An 18,587-nucleotide genomic window follows, 5' to 3' on the forward strand; every position below is an offset into this window, starting at 1 on the left:
TACCCTGCCACTATCTGCATGGATACACTGTAACCACAGTGCTAACAAAAGAGCCATTCATGGGAGAAGCAGCACTGAGTTCAATGGTGCCTGTTATTATTTTAAACAGGTATCTACACACATGACTGCTCTCAGTCTTTTCCTTCACTGCTTCCCCTGGAGATAAACGTACAGACTCTTATATTTGTAATGTAATCAAGGTTAGGAGACAAGTAGAAGTATTTAGGAGATTAACAAAGCCTGTGTTGAATGAGGTAGAACAAGAGGAAATTGCCAAAACAACCACTGGAAATGCCTCTGATAAGGATCTATGTACCTTGACAACTGAGAAACACATAAGCTATACATTCATTTGATGATGAAGAAAATCACCAAAACAGTTTAACACTGCTCTCTGAAGGAAAATCTTGTTTTAAAACTAAAGCAGAATGACACGCTGGACCAGTCTGAGGTGTCTCAGCGACTATGAAATGGATTGCCATGAAATTTGGTGCAGACATTCATGGTCCTCAGAGGATTAATCCTCATGACGCTGATGATCTCCTGACTTTTTAATGGGTTTGTTGAGCATAAGACAGCAGGATTCCTCCCCAGAACATGACATGAAAATATAGTTTTGTAGGTTTGCAGGTTTTCCTAAATATCACCTATAGGGTCAATTATACAATCATCATGTCTGTTTTCTTGTGACAGTAGCGTGTTGTGTTGTGTTGCGCCTGAAGGCACAGCTGGGTCTTTGTCCTCTGGTGTTAAACAGTGATAAACTCACCTGTCTGATGACTGATGTGCTATTGACTCGTCCTACAAAAACACTGTTATCTGCTCCTCCCATCAGCACACTCACATTAACTCTATCCTAACATTACTGAGTCCTTTAATTCCTACTTCTTCTTTCATGATTAGCAGACAAACCGGTTTGTGACATGTTTTTAGGAAACAGTGGTCTCAGCAGCTGACTGTGACTCAGACCTAGTAACCCAGAGAAGCTCCCGCGTGACGTAATGCTTGGATCAGCCCGATGCTCAGCATCACAAGGGCTAGATGTGGTTTTTATTCTGGTTTGGGCACGCTGTTGCACAAACAGACGGTTTGAGGTTTTTTTTGCTCTGGCACTGCACCATTCACTCACATGATTTTGTTGTCTTCTCCCACTCACCCGTGTGTTTGCACAAACTATTGCCAGTGGCAACAGTGCTGCTTCCAAATGAACCTATTCCCAGAGTGAATAAATAAGCCCGGGTGTATTAGTGGGAGAGATGCCAAGGAGGTGAATGACAGAGTGGGACTGGCTCATCCACACTGCAGCCTTTTTCCTTTGTATCTAGAAGCGAATAGGGAAATTGTGCATTTGAACTTGTGACCACGAGAGAGTGTGCAAATTATTGGGGTGGTGAGTGAGACTGAACCTCATGTATCACTCCCATCAGCAGGGTTGTTAATGTTTCCCTCTCCACAACATGTCAAAGTAATTGAGCAAATTGGTTTTAAATTGTTACATGGGGACAACTTGTTTTATCATCTGTGCAAAGTGATCATTTTCATACAGCCCCTTACTCCATAGCATAGTCAAGATTTTCTCATTAATAGAGCTCTTGCAAAAGACTGGACATGAAAAATGACCCATCATCACAGGCTAGAGGATCAGGAAGTGATAGAGCGACATTGGGGAAATGTGAACCTGTTGACTGCAGAGCTTTCAGGGCCTTTATTCGTCATGACCACACCAAATCTGCTGAGCAGACACAAGCTGTGCCAGTCGTTTGTGTCTCCCCTCCTGTCTTCTACACAAACTGGGCCAAAGGTCGTCCATCTTACCCCCGGTGTTGTCAGTCAGTCAGCCTCCTCCTGGAAAGTGTCATAACTGGATTCTTCCAGTTGAGCGCTGCTACAGTGGAGCAGGACTGTAGGAATTCGTGGCTCTTGTTATTTTGGATGTCATGGCAGGGCGTAGTGAATTTTGTAGGTCACCTTTGGTCCAATTAATCTGGGGAGTGACGTCTGTCTGGGGTGAGAGGGTTTAAGCAGCAGCTAACAAGCTGCACCCCTGTGGTTAGCACAGCAGCCGGATGGACAGATGAGTACAATGGGGGGGGGGGGGGGGGTTACAGTTGAGTACAGTTTTGCTATTTATGACCCACAATAATATTACACCCTAATTTTTAACTTCCTTCCTCATTCACAGCTGTTAACTTTGATATCCTCCCCTCCATGTTAAAACTATATGTTCTCCAGATGGCATAGATTAAACATCACACTGACAGAGAGCATAAACCTCTCAGCCACATGTTGCTCTCTCACGTGTTTTTGACTATTCGGAGAACGTTATTTACTGTTTGTTCCCTAGTTGAGAACGCTGTGTGCTTTTGTCTGGAGTTGAAGGATGAGGGTCATTACGCAAGGCTCTTCTGTCTCTGCTCTGCTTCAAATGCTGGAACGAAACCAGTGCAGGAAACATCCTGCTGCAGACAGTAGAGGCGGCACTTCGTACCTATCAAGCCGATCAAGTCAATAATGTAGAGCATTGTGCTGAAGGCAAGAAAACCTTGTTCCACCACTAAAGCACTGACGTCATACACACTACACACAGAAAGCTTTTTTGTCTTCTTCCAAAGTGAAATTCGAGACCAGTCTGTGCTTTTCCATGTTGTGTTCGAAAGTGGATAATTGATTTTACTCCTTGAAGCCCCAGGCTAACAGTGTTTCACAGTGATGTCAATGATATTCAGATGCTATAACAAGGTCACAATCCAGATTGTCCGTTGTGTTTCAGTGTGTCTTCAGGCATCACGTGTTTGTGTGTTTACACAGACTGGCTGTGCGTTATGTCTAAGTTAGCAACCTAACCTGTCCTTTCTGCTCTCCATAGCTCCCAAACATGTTTGGAGACTTGAGGTCGACCTTCATCGCTCTGATGATTGGCTCCTATGCCTCCTCTGCTGTCACTTTCCCCGGCATCAAGGTAACATTCAAGTTGTGCAGCCAGTCAATCATCAAAGTCTTGAGTTGCCCCAAAACAGTCATGAATTTGTCCTCATTCATCAGATAAAGATTTCTCCTAAAAGACGACGATCTAACATTAACTCAGAATGAATAACACTGCTACCACAGAATGGGATATTGATTCTCCATTATGATGTGTCTGTTTGGGTGCGCGCCTGCCTGCCTGTAGGTGATCTATGATCTGGGCGCCACCTTCATCACCATCCTGATGGTTTGGGCTGCCTGCGCCTGCCTTGTCTTCCTCAACTGCTTCGTCAACTGGCCTCTGGAGCCATTCCCTGGCCCAGAGGACATGGATTACACGTAAGACAGATGGACACAGTCACTCTCACACTCACACAAAGGCATTTAACATTTCTGTGGCCTCAAGCTATCATTGTTCAGCAGCCACACTAGCGCTTTTAGCTAACCTCAGGTTATACCTGCTGTAAATGGATTCTGAGTGAGCCCAGACAGCCTGCATTCTTCACAGAGATCACTGCATTACCGCATATACACATGTAGATAGCATAGACATGCATGCTCTCACACACACACACACGCACATGCACAGTAAATCCCTGTGTAATGACAGGAAAGACCATAAAACCAGATGATCTGCTGGCTTTGCTCTCAATCACCTGGATCCTTTCTTTCCTACCGTCTCTCTCCTTTTCCCCTCATGAACATTCCCCTCCTGTTTTTTTTCCTTCTTTCCTGTTTGTATCCTCCTTTGGTTTGACGCTTTCTCCATGCTCTGTATTTTGTGCTCACAGTCACCTTTCACTTTCTCCTCTCTTTCCCTCAGGGTGAAGATCAAGTTCAGCTGGCTGGGCTTTGACCACAAGATCACAGGGAAGCAGTTTTACCGTCAGGTGACCACCGTGGGTCGCCGTCTCAGTGTCGGCAACTCCATAAAGCAGCAGTACCAGCCGCCCAAAGACCTGGCCACGCAGGAGGCCAACAAGCTCTGCCTGTCCACCGTCGACCTGGAGGTCAAGTGCAAGGCCAAGCAGGAGAGTAAGTCTGAAACAAAGAGGTCCAATGGTCCGTACTGTCAGGAATATGTTGTCAGGTGTTAGTGAAAGTCAAAGCGGAAAAAAGTGGAAATCTTAAAGCTGAAGTTGAATCAAAAATCTGGTGCTTGGTATGAGTCCATTCACAGCTTTTTTTCTGTGGTGTTTGTTGCCATCTGATCATCAAAGCTGGGATCCTCAACATGGCGCTGAGAGAGAGTGTGTGTGTGTGTGTGTGTGTGTGTGTGTGTGTGTGTGTGTGTGTGTGTGTATGTGTGTGTGTGTGTGTGTGTGAGAGAGAGAGAGAGAAAGAGCAAATCCAAATGGTGAAACAGAGCGGCTTTTCAGAATCACAGATAAGTCAGCGTAAGTGTGCTCAAATGATCCAGTCTTGAGTAGAAGCAGTCCCACTATTTGTTGTTTTCCCTTTGCCAACTTATGAATATTCATCTGAGCAGCTCAAGAGCCATTCTGCTGAGTGAATGAACTGGGCAGGAGAGCAGCTCTGTGTGCCAGATTGTCTGAAAGCTCTGTGACGGACAAAGGCTCTCCAGACAACGGTCCATGACAGTCCTGTGGAGGAAAAGTGATACGAGCACTTTATAAAGATCTCCACTGAGGAAGAACATGAAGCTTTTTCTTTCTCTTATTCAGATGACTGTAATATTATGAGTATCACATTAGAGCGAGGGAATATGTTTTTACAAAAATTCAATATTATGAATATTTTTATACTTGATAATATAACTGATAATACGATCTTCAGTACACTAATCAAACTGATGTTTAAAGCAATGAGCTGGTTTCCATGTATATTTCCAATACATAAGCCCAAAGTCTTCATATATATCAAAAACACCCTTTCATTGACAAATATTGTCAGTACTTTATTAAACCTTGCTCAGTGTTACTCATTTGACAGCAGAATTTTGAAGACATGATAAGATCTTAAATGACAATTTGATTGAGTTGAAAGTTAAAAAACATCATAACCTTGAATCGAGATCCAGCTCATGGCCTAGTCACAGACTCTGATGGAAAGCCAATACAAAATACTGGCCAGCAAAAATCTAATTCTGCTGGAGAAATACTAAATCAGCTAAATATATTTTGATTTAAAGCTGCACAGTTCAAATTAATAGCTGTGTAATGTGAAAGGTGTCAAAACAAAGGTGACAAAACCACAGAAAATGATCACCTGCCTCTGTCTAACCACTTTGCTCTACAGAACATTTTAACCTCTTTTTGTTTGGCTTTGCTCATCTCATTGACCTTTTTTCTAGCTGCAGTCAGCAGCTGTTATGTGTAAAAGCTTTCACCAAACTGCCAGTACTGAATATTTTCCTCAGGAGCAGGTGGAGACCAAACATAGTTAAAAGGAGAGTGAATGCTGGAGTTTGTGAATCTGTTTGACACAACAACTTCAAAATGTGACAATACAATATGCCAGTATTGTGTTTTCAGCTTGTTCTGTTTCTGTGGCACTCAAAAATCAATTAATACAGCTTTAACTTAATTGTTTTTACTGAAAAATCAGTCACATTTAGAATTCTTGAATACAAGGAAGATGAGAGGCAGCCTTAAAACAGTACTGTCATTGTTATATTTGTGTAATTGAAGCATGTGAACGCCTCATTCCCACATTCCCACAATCAATACAGAGGACATCAGTGTAGTGCGGTAGCTTTAGCCTTGCGAAAACTGCTAACTTTCAGTGTACTGTTGCTTATACATTTACTGTATGCCAGGGCCTGACCTACATCTGCACCAAAGGCACAAGCACCCCTTCCATCTTTGTGGTATCCCTTAAGTGCCCCCTTACCTCTGCCCTACATCCATGCTAAGCTAACCTCCGTTACCCCGACACCTTCAAGCCTCCTCAAGCCCTAATGGCTCTCCTACATTGAGGTCAGGGACACCCAGTGGGTGGGGGCTGGTCACTCCTCTCTCAGTCTCTTTGGTACCAAATGGACCGTAGAATTGGTTCGGACCCCGTTCTTAGAAAAGCTGCTCAGCAGGTGTTTGGCATCCTGGCAGGGGGCCCTAGAGAAGCATTGTTGTGGTTTGAGGGCCAAACATCAGCCGGCTTGAGTGTGTGTGTGTGTGTCTGTTGCTGGATGTGTGTGTTTTGAGTGCAGTCAGGATGCTCATGGTTGGGTTCATAACAGCTGGACATGTTCCATCTGTCAGGAGCTTTAAAGAGGCCCATGTGACAATCTCACACACAAACCTGTTTCCCCTCTCAATCCTCTCTAATTTGATGGCAGCTGTGGAGTTTGTAGAATATTTATTTTTCTTTCTTTTCCTCTTGTCTCCTGAGATCTGAAAGGCTTGATTTCAATTTGAACAGATACTGTTCTTGATACTTTTATTCTGCCATCAGTGACAAACACAAATTATGTAGCTGTACTGAAACGCTCATCATGGCCACAGTTTACTAGTTTGGTATGTAAATTAGATTTTGAGCCAGGGCTGAAGATAAACAGATACAGTCTTGTTTCTAATTGAATGCTTAGGGTTTTTTGAGCATAATGGTTGTATATGCAAAAATAAGATGATGGCCATTGCCTCACTGTGTACATCCTAGCATGCTGACATTAGCCTTTAGCTAGCATTAGTGGCATGGCTGTTGATGCTGATGTTCTATTTTGATCATAGGCAGACACACAGATAGGAAGTTAATATCGATATATAAAAATGTGCTTCTGAAACATTCTAGTACCTTGCAAACATGACCTGGTACCAAACAATTCTCTTAATTAAGCCATGGCTGGATACCTGGTGTTCTGGGTAATAAACCCATCTGCTCCATCTGTGTACCAACAATTAATTGGTTTGTCCAGCGCTTCACCATATGGACAGTTGTGTCCAATTTCCATTTATATTCACAGCTTTGATTAATGATCAACTTTTCCGAGAACCCACCTTTCTTTGAATCCCTCAGTGCACTCAGCTTCTCAGGCAGGATAAGACAAGTTAGTGTGGCGCACTATTCAGATGACTATCTCTTCCCTCCATCTTAGCAGCGGACTGACCCTGGGTTGGAAGCAGATTGGTGCTGTTTTCTATGATATGAAAGGAGATTAGAAAGTGAAAACAGACAGAAAAGCTTATGTAGGAACAGGCAGGCTTGGGCTTGTAGCTGTTTCTGTAAGTTCAGTGCTGCTGCTGATTTACCTGCAGACTGTGAGCTAAACCCAGAGGACAGTTCTGTGTTGTATTATGAACAATGCGTTGTTGGTTTTAGTCACACTGTAGCTATGTCAGCTGATATTGTGGTCCACCTCATTGGTCCACACTCAAATATGTCAATAACTGTTGATGTATTAGCCAACTGATTTGATCTGACCCTGACTGTAATTGCCTCTCTCCTATCATTTCCTCTGCAGCTCCGTCCTTCATGAAGAGTATCTTCAGTCCCATCTTCTTGCTGAGCCTCATCACCATGTGTGTGACCCAGCTGCGCCTCATCTTCTACATGGGAGCCATGAACACCATCCTGGAGTCCCTGACAGATGGAGACCTCAACACAGGTGTGTGTTGCTGCTGGCACATAATGGATTAACCTGTATATGAAAACGCATATGGTGTTCTTTGAATGGTTGCTGTCTCTAACATCTGACCACAGATATTCAGCTGTTTTGCAGTGGATGCTCACCTCTCCTCAAGACTGTTTCCCTCCCTCTCAAACATAACAATCCTCTCTCTCAGCTGCTTTCTGCTCAGCTAAACCGTCTTGTTGTTTGTTGCTAACACAACTGTCTTTTCTTTGTCTGTTTGTCTCTCTTGCTCTGTCTCTTTTCCTGTCCATGCTGGCTTCATGCTGCTGTTATAGTGGAGAAGATGCAAGTGGGTAAGAGACCTCAGGATAAACTCCCAAAGATCTAACCGCCTCACCTCTTCAGCCATTCTCCTCACCTGTCTGTCCACTTAATGTCTGCTTGTTTCAGTGTGCATCACCCTCTAAACTGTTCACAAATGCTCAAAAAATAGCATCAAAACGTAAAAATAACTCTGTGTCTGTACTGTCTTCTGTCTCTCAGTGAGTGTCTACACGTCCATCTTTGGTGTGCTGCAGCTTTTGTGTCTGGTCACCTCTCCTGTGATTGGCTATGTCATGGACTGGAGGCTCAAAGACTGTGAGGATGACACTGACAAGTGTGCCAAGAGGTGAGGATGCACACACAAACACGCACAGAAGATGGGAAAAGAAAAAGAAAAAGCAGAAGCTGAAAAAAAAAAAAAAAAAAAAAAGCCTGACTATTTTATTCTTTTCTGTCCCATTAGGGAGCCTGGTCAGCCCCGTCGGCCCGACAAACAGATTCAGAAGATCATCAACGCCACCAGAGCCTTCATCTTCACCAACCTACTCCTGGTTGGCTTTGGAGTCACCTGCATCGTCCCTAACCTGCCCCTCCAGGTACACAAACACACACAGGATAGACAAGTATGTTTAGTCTTTGAAGCTGTTCAGGGACACACATTTCCCAACATGTGCTGCTGAAGCCCCCAGTCTCCTCACAGAGAGAGTTAACACTGCAGAGAGAGGAAGGGAGACATAAACATGATGTTCAAACAGGAGACTCACATGGCAATGCAGCTCCTGACACTTCTTAGTATTTTACTGACACCTACTGGGCAAATGAGTCATTGCGTGTTATTTACTCATTCTGAATCTCATTTCTCAAAGATGAAAGCCATCTCTCAGTGAGGACACACCAGCTGTGTGTTCTGACCTGATACTTAATGGAAAATGTTTCTGTTTTTTCCACTTTTCTCCTCCTCTTCAGATTCTGTCTTTCATCCTGCACACTATTGTCAGAGGGTTCATCCACTCTGCGGTGGGAGGCCTCTACGCTGCTGTGTAAGTGTGCTCAAAAGAGAATGACGAATGATACCGTATAGAACCAATCATTTGGTACATATACTACATGTCCAAAAGTATGTGGACACACAAACATTACACTTTGTGGTAGTTGAACATCCCATTCAAAAACCACAGGCTTTAATCTGCTGCTAACAGCTGTAGCTTGTAATATATGACCACTTGTATGTGTGTGTAGTTTTAATTGGACTTGCTTCAGTTTCATTCAAATCACCCCGGAGTACCACCCCAAACCTGGGATTAGTTAGGAAACCTGTTTGAATTTACTATCTAAGACATGTTTTTGTCCTGTGCAGGTACCCGTCCTCTCAGTTTGGCAGCCTCACAGGCATGCAGTCCCTGATCAGCGCTCTGTTCGCCCTGCTTCAGCAGCCTCTCTTCATGGCCATGGTGGGACCCCTGGATGGAGACCCCCTATGGGTAAGTTGGCATAATATATGGACATAAATGAGTGAAGGAACAAGCACTGTGGGAGATATTTCGACCTTTGAACATTGCAACAGTAATGTTTAGTTCCTCATCATTATGATGGTCTGATGCTGTGCTCAGGTGAACGTGGGCCTGTTGATGCTGAGCCTGCTGGGATTCTGCCTGCCCCTCTACCTGCTGTGCCACAGCCGCCACCTCCAGCGCCTCAGAGACGAGCAAGATGACGATCCTAAGATCTACGTTAAGATCAACAACGGCAGCAAGCCGGAGGCCTTCGTCTAGACTGGGAGGAAGAGCGGAGAAAAGATGATTTTTTGAAAAACGGAGCAGAGGAGCTACACTACACTAAAAGAGGAACAAGAGCAGAAGAGAGGGGAGAGTGGGTCACGTGTGATAAATTCCTTCACCCTGACCTCCCTGATGCCTCAGCACCTCTCTCATCTCATCGGCATTCATGTGACTCACAAACCCCTCACGTTCCCCGTAAACACACCTCCACTCACACCATTTAACTGTCAATCTATGTGGTCAAGTATGGCTGCACACCACTGTGACACGTTTCACCCTCTCTGATACTACACACTGTGAGACACCTGACATACACACACACACACACACACACACACACACACACACACAGACACAGACACACACACACACACACACACACACACACACACACACACACACACACACACACACCTGGAGAGGTCCCACTCCCTTGACTGCATCTCTGAACTGAGCAGAAAATAGACGGGAGGAAGAAGCAGTGGTTTACTTCTCCTCAAATGATTCCTCTACACATCTTTTTTTCACTCTGCCATTTTTATTTCTTGCTGTTTCATCTGTCACTGACTGTTTTTCCATTTCTATTTAAAAAACATAGAAGAAGAAGACGCCAGCCAATGGAAAGCCACAGTGAGGAGAGTTTGGAGGAGACAAGTATAAAAAGAAAATCTCAGTGACAGTATTTCGCTTTTAAAGTCACCTCACAGACACCGACTGTGGTGCCACAGTGACCACGATGACCTTTGCTTTCCCATTGGTCCAGGTTTGTCCGAGGTGCTGTTCATCCAGTAAACTGTCATCTCCAGACAGCACAAGCCAGTGTTTACTGGGGACAAGAAGAACACACACACATACAAGTGGCGCCCTTGGTCATGGCATCTCTGCTTCCTGTGGGCTCGAGGGCATTAACTGAATAAGCATCAGACAGACAGCAGTATTGGTAGCAGTTCAGGCTGAAACACGCAGTATGGCTGTTAAACAGGACTCACCGATATGTTCCAGATGAAAACACTGCAGCATCTCTGCACGTGTGTCACATAATGCAGTGTGAGAAAAACTGCTTTCTGGGGTTGGATAAACTACACTGCATGATGCCAGAGACAGTGCTGGCCCTATGTTACTGTTTCACTTAGTCACTATAGTGCAGGAAGACACACTCATAAATTCCTGTGTTTGGAATATGTAATCTTTTGTTGTTGTTGTTTTTTTCAACATGTATTTACTTGCAATATGATGGCAGATGTGTTGTTAAATCTTTGTTCCCTATACATGATCTGATGATTGTGGAGGAGGAAGTGTGTTTAGAGTAGGTAGACGGGACAAAGATATTAGATATGGTGTGTTTTTAAAGGTGGGAGTGGCGTAGAGGTGGAGCCTCTGCGCTGTTCTGCTCGCTACATCATAGTCTTGATTCGTTGTAGCAATAAGTGCTTCTGTGAGGTGCTGGGCAACATGTTGACACACAATCACACACAGACAGGCAAACATGTACATTTTATGGACTATATTTCTAAATCAAACAGGTGCTAGTTGAATTACAGAAATGTGTTTTTTGCATTTTGCTTTAAGGGGCAGTTGAGGTCATTTTACCACAAAGGCAACAAAGTGCCATCAAATTGCTCACAAGAGCTGTTTCTTTAGTTGTTGACACAGTAGTTTCCAAAGAGCCAATCAAGTTACCGTTTCAAATGACTACTTTGCTCTTGGTTTCTTATCAGTTTTGTGGCAATTCTGCACCGCAACACAAAGTGCACCACAGCAGCAGCTCGGGGAAACTTGAATTCACCTCTCACAGACATAAAGGGAGATTTACTTGAAGGTAGCAGGCTGATGAAGACACATTCCTCCAGCTTCTGAGAAAAGAGGGGTGTGATGAGACTCAACCCAAACAATAAAGAATCTTTGTCTTTGAAAGTCCAGAACCAAAGCACAGTGTGTAGAGAGTGAAACAGGGGGATAATAAATGCTGTTTGCTTCAGCCTGCTGTCTTCAAACGCCACACAGAGAAACTCCTCAGACATTTTTCCTGCCTGGCAGTAACTCACAGAGGCACTTCCAAAGACAGCCATGACCCTCAGAGTGCCTCTCTATGTGTACAGATGATGGGAGGAGTGGATCCAGGCAGGATGTAGTGCACCCAGTCCCTCTCTCCCTCCATCTAGCCATCCATCCATCATTGTCATCCACCCATCCATCTCCAAAACATGTCTTGAAAGATTTAGTGATGACAGGTGTCAGAACTGAGAGACAAGTCTGTGCTGCCATCAGATGCTCCTAATGAATGACTAAGTGAGAAATGAATGGCACATGATGCACTTTAGACCTATAGAAATGGACCTCAGTCATGTATTTCTGAACGGCCTGCCCACACTGAATCGTCCACGCCGTGCATGGCTGCATACTGGCGGCGCATGATGCAAAGAATGTATACTCAGAGCTTCGGATACAGATTTTTAATTCAGCACATGGAAATGGAAAGATGCTGTTATTTTTTATATTCACGGAAAAAAACTATTGCTTCACATGTTCATTATATTGCCTTTATGTGCACAGACAGCGTAGCAGAGACTTCTCTCTCAGTTCTGTCAAAAGTGTGGACATACCAATCAGAGCTGTAGACATATTCATCATTACTAAACTGCATGAGTTTGTTATCTGTAAAGGAGCAGAGAGAATTGAGTGGAGTGAAATTGGTGCAGTAATTATTTAACCAGGTTTAGTCTGGTGACAGATGTGAAGAAGCGTTTGTAAAGTGGAACAAATGTACATTTGTAATTACATTGTTTGCATAGAAAAATAAATTCACATTTGTACATGTCTATGCAGAGGATGCTGTCTACTGCACACAAGGTAGACAGCTACAGAGGAAAAATGTATCATGCAGAAGAAAGTAATGAATTTCCACACAATAGCAGCACATTTATCTAAAAAGCTACTTGTCATAGATCTCCATCAGACATCCAAGTTCTGACCAATGTCAATGACCAAAACTTGAGATTTTAAACAAACTTACACCAGATAGTGTGTGTGTTTGTGGTGGCAGTAGTCTCAGTAAGGTGGCCCTGATTCAGAATGACTCTTTTTTCATTTACCAATCTTTATTTGTACAATGTAGATACAATCCCACAGTGGTGACAGATTATTTTTGCATGATTATTCCTTGAAAGGTGTGGGCAATGTAAACTTGTTTCCAGATCACACATCTTTAAGTACAAATGTACACTTTTTGTTTCCACTTCTCAAAAATGTATTGACATTTGTAATTCTTCTAAAATAACAGCACTAATTTAACTCCACTGAGTGTATCTCGCAGCGTGCTGCTGTGTCTTGTAACTAATATTCCTGTGCTTTGACATTTTAACAGGCAGGTACAGATATACTCTGATGCGGTACTTTACTCCAGCTCTGTGAATGTGCGTGATGATGGATACAGATTTTTGCCTGGTAACCCATCCTCAACTCGCTCTGCGGCTTAACATGAAATGAGCTCATTCACAGACTGTTTTCCTTAAGCCACAACCTTCTGTGAATTGAAGTCGTGTAACGTGTGAAAATTGAGCCTGGATGTTTGAGCGATGAGCTACCAGGTGAAGCCTTCATTCCCTCGAAATGGGAAACTAATCAGCACTTTCCTTCACTGCTGTACCTTAAACAGCTCACCCTGTCCTGCATGCCATCACCTCCCCGGTCTCACCCCAACCTCCTAGGATAGGGATTCTACAGTAGTTTGGTTTATTGACTGATGTATTGATTAATTGTTTATTCTCTGAAGATGAATCCCAGCGTCAGCTTTGCTTGTGGGTGTTCTTGTGTGTCATGATAGGAATTAGGGGTTTCAGCTGGAACACAGACGCCTTGTTTCCCTCCCCAGGCATGTACCTTTTGTATTTTTTCTACCTACCATACTCCAGTTTAGTTTTGTTGTCTTTTATTAAGCTTTTTTTTTGTCTCTGATGTTTACGAGAATGTGTATTTTCATGGTCTTATATTGTATATTTTGGGTTTTTTGTGTTGTACCACAGTATAGCCATTGTTATTGACATTTCAAGTCATATTGTTTCAACTGAAAGAAAAAAGAGATCATTATATGATGCAAAATAAACACAATAATTTGTATAGATGTGTCTCTTCTTTCAAACCGCAGAAATGATCACTGCACACTTCTCTGAGCTTGTTGAGGAGGGACAGTTCTTTTTCACAGCAGCAGGGGTCAGACTCTCACTGTAACGCTGATACTCAGGATATGTGGCGTCAAACAGAAATATCTGCCCAATACATAAAGTCACACATGAGACGGCATTGTGGGAAAACCTGTTGGGCAACAGCAATTACAGTTTCCTCAACATTGTTCTGATCACAGAGGAACATCCAGAGTTAAACTGTTGTCTCATAAATAGGCTGAACCAGAGGTGACAGTTTATACCTGTACACACACACACACACACACACACACACACACACACACACACACACACACACACACACACTGCTCAGGAGCAGTAGCACCTCACCCTCTGGGAATATGAGGTGTGCACCACCTTTGTATACCAACTGATGCTCACTGAGCTGTAAACATTAATTCAGTGGTAAATAAATGCAGGTAATCTTGTCCTATCCATCAGCTCCATGCCACACACACAGTACCTGTTCGACTCACGTGTGTCAGGTTAGCTTGAAAATGAGGCCTTCTCTGTACACACACAGGCGCGTGATTCTTTCTTACGTCACAATACTACAGGCAAAAGCCAGTGGTGAGGCTATTGATCGCATATCAGTGACAAATAAGGGCTGGCAAGATGAGAGACTCAAAAATGTTTTAAAATTCTGTTGTAAAAGCATTCATCAGGTCTGTCAAAATGTACATTTTGTGTTCATGTTGGTTTCATGTCATTTTGAATCACATTTGTACTATTTTTTACAAAAATCACATGGAATGTGCCTGAAAATGTCAAATGGTGTAACCGAAAAAGAATTAAACATTTTAAATATTTAATCCACCTAGAATGCCTATAAATTTAGCCATAAAATAATAACCTGATTTTAAAATATCACATGAAAATAGATTTTATAAGGATGACCTCCAAGTTTAAATTTTAGGCTTTTTTAAATACATTGAGTGGGACATATACTGTAATCATCCAGTGTGTTCTAAGTAATCTTTGACAAATTATGTAAAAAATGTTTAAAAACATGTTATTGCACTGCAATAGAAGGTTACTTTATATTCCACATTAATTCTTCTGTATATTTAATATTTTCATGAAAAATACTGGTTACACCAATTGACACTAACCAGTTACACCACCTGACTATGTTGCTTTCATAGTCAAAGGTCACTGTTTCTTGAAAAAATTGACACTGAAAATCAAGAATGACAGTCAGGTGAATTCAAGCTTAACCGAACTTTATTTTTTTCGGTGTTGAAAACATTTGACAAGAATCAGGGAAGCTCTTTAGTTTAAAAGAGACAAAAACGTGTGTGTGTGTGTGTGTGTGTGTGTGTGTGTCTGTGTGTGTGTGTGTGTGTGTGTGTGTGAGTGAGAGAGAGAGTGCATGAGTACGTAACTCTGTGTGTGTGTGTGTGTGTGTGTGTGTGTGTGTGTGTGTGTGTGTGTGTGTGTGTGTGTGTGTGTGTCTGTGTGTGTGTGTGTGTGTGTGAGTGAGTGAGTGAGAGAGAGAGAGAGAGAGAGAGAGAGAGAGAGAGAGAGAGCGAATGAAGGTAAAAACAGAAGGGGGATTGAAAGCAGAGAGAGAAGGGTTGGACCTTGTGTTTAGTGCCATGTGTATGTTTTTTTCTAGTGAAGTTGGTGTTCCAGAGAGGAGTGTGCCAGTGTGACAGAACTTCTGAATCTTAAAGTTCAGGCAGTGTGTGCTTGGAAGTGTTTCCAGTCCTTTGCTGTGAGTTTTGAAAGACGCGAGTTCAAAGGTTGTGGCTCAGAGACAATGTTCAGCACATCAGTAATAGAAAAGGAGGTCAGGTGGTTGAGGCCAGGTGAAGACATTCTTCTCACCCAGCTGTTGCATGCAGCTCAGTTCCAGTTCTTCACCCACCACCTGCATGACCTGTCCCACAAAAGGCTTACTTTCATATCTGACCAGGATGAACTAGCCTTTCAGATCCTGCTGACATTCGGTAGATGTTGAGGGGTGGACCATACAGATGGACCATAGCAGTTGCAGAAACCAGGTCTTGCACAGAAGCATGACTTTAACCTGACGTACCTGTGTGTGTGTGTGTGTGTGTGTGTGTGTGTGTGTGTGTGTGTGTGTGTGAGAGAGAGAGAGAGAGAGAGAGAGAGAGAGAGAGAGAGAGAGAGAGAGAGAGAGAACTACCTTTCACATCTTTTGGCAGGGTAATTGGCCCTTGCAGCAGGATCAACGTTCATGTGTGCTCTGTGCCGAGCCACTTTTTCGTTGCTTGAAAGTGGCATCTGTTGGGGAGAGGCTCTATTATGTTGTATTAATTATGAAATAGCAGAAATTTATAAATTGTGTTTTACAGACATAGTTTTTAATTTTTGACTAACATTTATCCTATCACTGAAATAATGAAGTTTTGTCTTTTAAAGCTGCGGTTCATGTTCAATACTACTTACTTACTGACCTCTAACAGAGAGATTTGTAATAGGAGTCAAATGGTGTAACTGGTTACACCATTTGACATTTCAATTTAAAATCAAATTTGACAGGCATTATTATGGACACATATGTACACACATGGCCTTTGTGTGAATATTTCAAACATAATTTTTAAAGTAAATACTCATTTTTATAATTAAGAAGATTAATAAATGTGTTCCTGGAGTTTTACCATTTGACATGTGAACATAAGCATACCTGACTGTACCCCAAAAATGTGAAATTATCTCAAAATTGAAAGAGAGTTACTAACCTTGGCACATGGCAGTTAGTCTCATCAGGAGTCCTTCTCTGTGATGTCATATCCTGTCACTGTCTTCTTGCATCACCTTTTTAAGCAAGTTAAACTATTTGGTAGCAAGTTTTTAGGGTTACACCACATGACATTTTTGCCATTATCCCCCAAATATTCTCTCAAAATATATTAAAACCATATATTTTAGACTAGGTCTTCAAAAAAGGAATGTATGCAAGTAATATGTAAGTTTATTTAGATTTTTTATCCTTTTTAAATGTAATCAAATCACATGGACACAAAAAATAAGCGTCACGTCATTGTCGGTTTAGCAGCTGCACTTGAACGTAACATCAAGGTGGCGTATACCTGACAGTAAAGGTGGGTGTCTCCTCTGTCGAAGCCGCGCCCCTTGGCACACATACGGCATCTTTCAGGAAGAAAGTCCGTCGGAAAGACTGTCGGACGGTGAATGACCGGCGTCTGTCCGCTGTAAAGGACATCTTCAGGAGTTCCCAATCTCTCATATGCTGCTGTCACCGTCGACATGCTGATTAAAGAATAGTGAGTATCTTAACTTTCTGAAACTGCGTAGATTCTTGTCAGTTAGGAGAGCGAAAGGCCGCTGTCACTGTTACTGCTGCTCTGCGTGTCAGTAAAACTTGTAACACTTTTTCTTTTTTCCCCCAAATTATTAATTTTTACACTGGAGAAAGGCCAGCATTTATGCTGCCATTGTTCAAAGTGAATCGCGACTGAAGACGCGACTCTTTGGGACATTAGTGGTGGTCTCTGTTGGAGCACCTCAGCTGGGTTGAGTTGTTGAACTCCATGTAAAGTTCTGTCAATTTAACTTTTATTTGGTTGTTAGCAACAGGGCATACACGGTAGATGGATTATTCTGACAATGAATCATGTCACCACAGATGGGTTGAGCAAAATATTTGAAACAGCGGTGTGACGTTCAGGTTCAGGTTTGGTTTTTAGTGCTCGTCGCCGACGTAAGTTAACTGACGCTAACCTGCCGACATTACACTGTAATTAAGTAGGAAGAGGGAGGCTATGGGTGCGGCGAAACCACTTTCAAAGTTTGATTTCCATTGACTTAATCTATTCTTTGACGTATCTATGTATGCCGAAGTGGAGATTTCCCCTCAACTATTCAGAAAAGATATTGATTCTTGTTTCAGTTGAAGCACAAGCATAGAAATACTGCATTCTTGTAACTCCTGAGCGTTGAGCCATGTCATGTCACATGGACATCAATGCTGGAGGAACATTCAGTCGCTGGGTGTTATCTGACCATGGTGCAAAGTACATTCAAAGGCTCACCTATGTCAGATTATTGTTATTGTTTAGGATTATCATCCCGTGTTTCAAAAGAAAAAGAAAGAAAGAAAGAAAGAAAGAAAGAAAGAAAGAAAGAAAGAAAGAAAGTCAGAGAAATGGACCCTTTTAGTTAGACCTCGGGGCCAGAACTTAAAAACTGTGCTGTGTTTCTGTTCGTGTATGAGTGCAGGCAAACATATATCTTTGTCATTACACCAGCCATCAAGTTCATGCCTGTAAGGCTCCTCTTTCACCGTGATCTGTTCTAATGAAATATTCAGGCCCAGCTAGGCTGACAACAGATGCCGATTAATTTGCTATTGTATTAAGGCAAACTAGAGAAGGATACACGAAACACACAGACACACATGCAGGCTTCCAGAGTTATTTGTTTTCTCATACTGGCAGTCTCACATTGAGTTTTATAAGTTCCTCTTCCTCTTCTCTAGGTTCCTATAATAGTGGGATACTAGCAGAGAACTAGCAGCCTTCCCAATGCTAATTTGATATAAATCAATCAGTCCAAATACACTCTTCAAAGCAGCGCTCTGATTAATGTCCTGACTCATGATGCTGTTATTACATCTGCTGTTTTACTGTGAAAGCGTGTACTGCTGCAAGCCTTGTTAAAATCAAACTCACACCCTCTAAATGAAGCTGCAGGTGTGCCCTCACCTCCCATTAGTTAAGGGAGAAGAAGTTCAGTTTACTTGTCAAATGGAGTCATACCCAGCCTACGAAAACAGCTGTAGTTTTTTTTCACTCTGGAGCGAGCTTTACAAAGTCT

The 18,587-nt window shown here is 42.6% G+C and overlaps 1 protein-coding gene across 2 annotated transcripts in view; it reads left to right on the plus strand.

The window, feature by feature from the left end:
* LOC139336269 (large neutral amino acids transporter small subunit 4-like) overlaps positions 1-13,712 on the plus strand; it is a 28,684-nt gene extending 14,972 nt beyond the window's left edge. The window contains exons 6-15 of one of the 2 annotated variants that reach the window (XM_070970305.1): positions 2,867-2,959; positions 3,170-3,303; positions 3,788-3,999; positions 7,385-7,528; positions 7,831-7,848; positions 8,039-8,165; positions 8,283-8,415; positions 8,786-8,859; positions 9,177-9,300; positions 9,430-13,712. In XM_070970305.1, the coding sequence (XP_070826406.1) occupies positions 2,867-2,959; positions 3,170-3,303; positions 3,788-3,999; positions 7,385-7,528; positions 7,831-7,848; positions 8,039-8,165; positions 8,283-8,415; positions 8,786-8,859; positions 9,177-9,300; positions 9,430-9,591 (1,221 nt within the window). In that variant the 3' untranslated portion in view covers positions 9,592-13,712. The remainder of the gene's footprint in view (positions 1-2,866; positions 2,960-3,169; positions 3,304-3,787; positions 4,000-7,384; positions 7,529-7,830; positions 7,849-8,038; positions 8,166-8,282; positions 8,416-8,785; positions 8,860-9,176; positions 9,301-9,429) is intronic. The other variant, XM_070970306.1, reaches the window with a different exon arrangement.
* The last annotated feature ends 4,875 nt before the right edge of the window (positions 13,713-18,587 follow it).

Source organism: Chaetodon trifascialis, chromosome 9 (genome assembly GCF_039877785.1).
Source record: "Chaetodon trifascialis isolate fChaTrf1 chromosome 9, fChaTrf1.hap1, whole genome shotgun sequence".
Lineage (NCBI taxonomy): Eukaryota > Metazoa > Chordata > Actinopteri > Chaetodontiformes > Chaetodontidae > Chaetodon > Chaetodon trifascialis.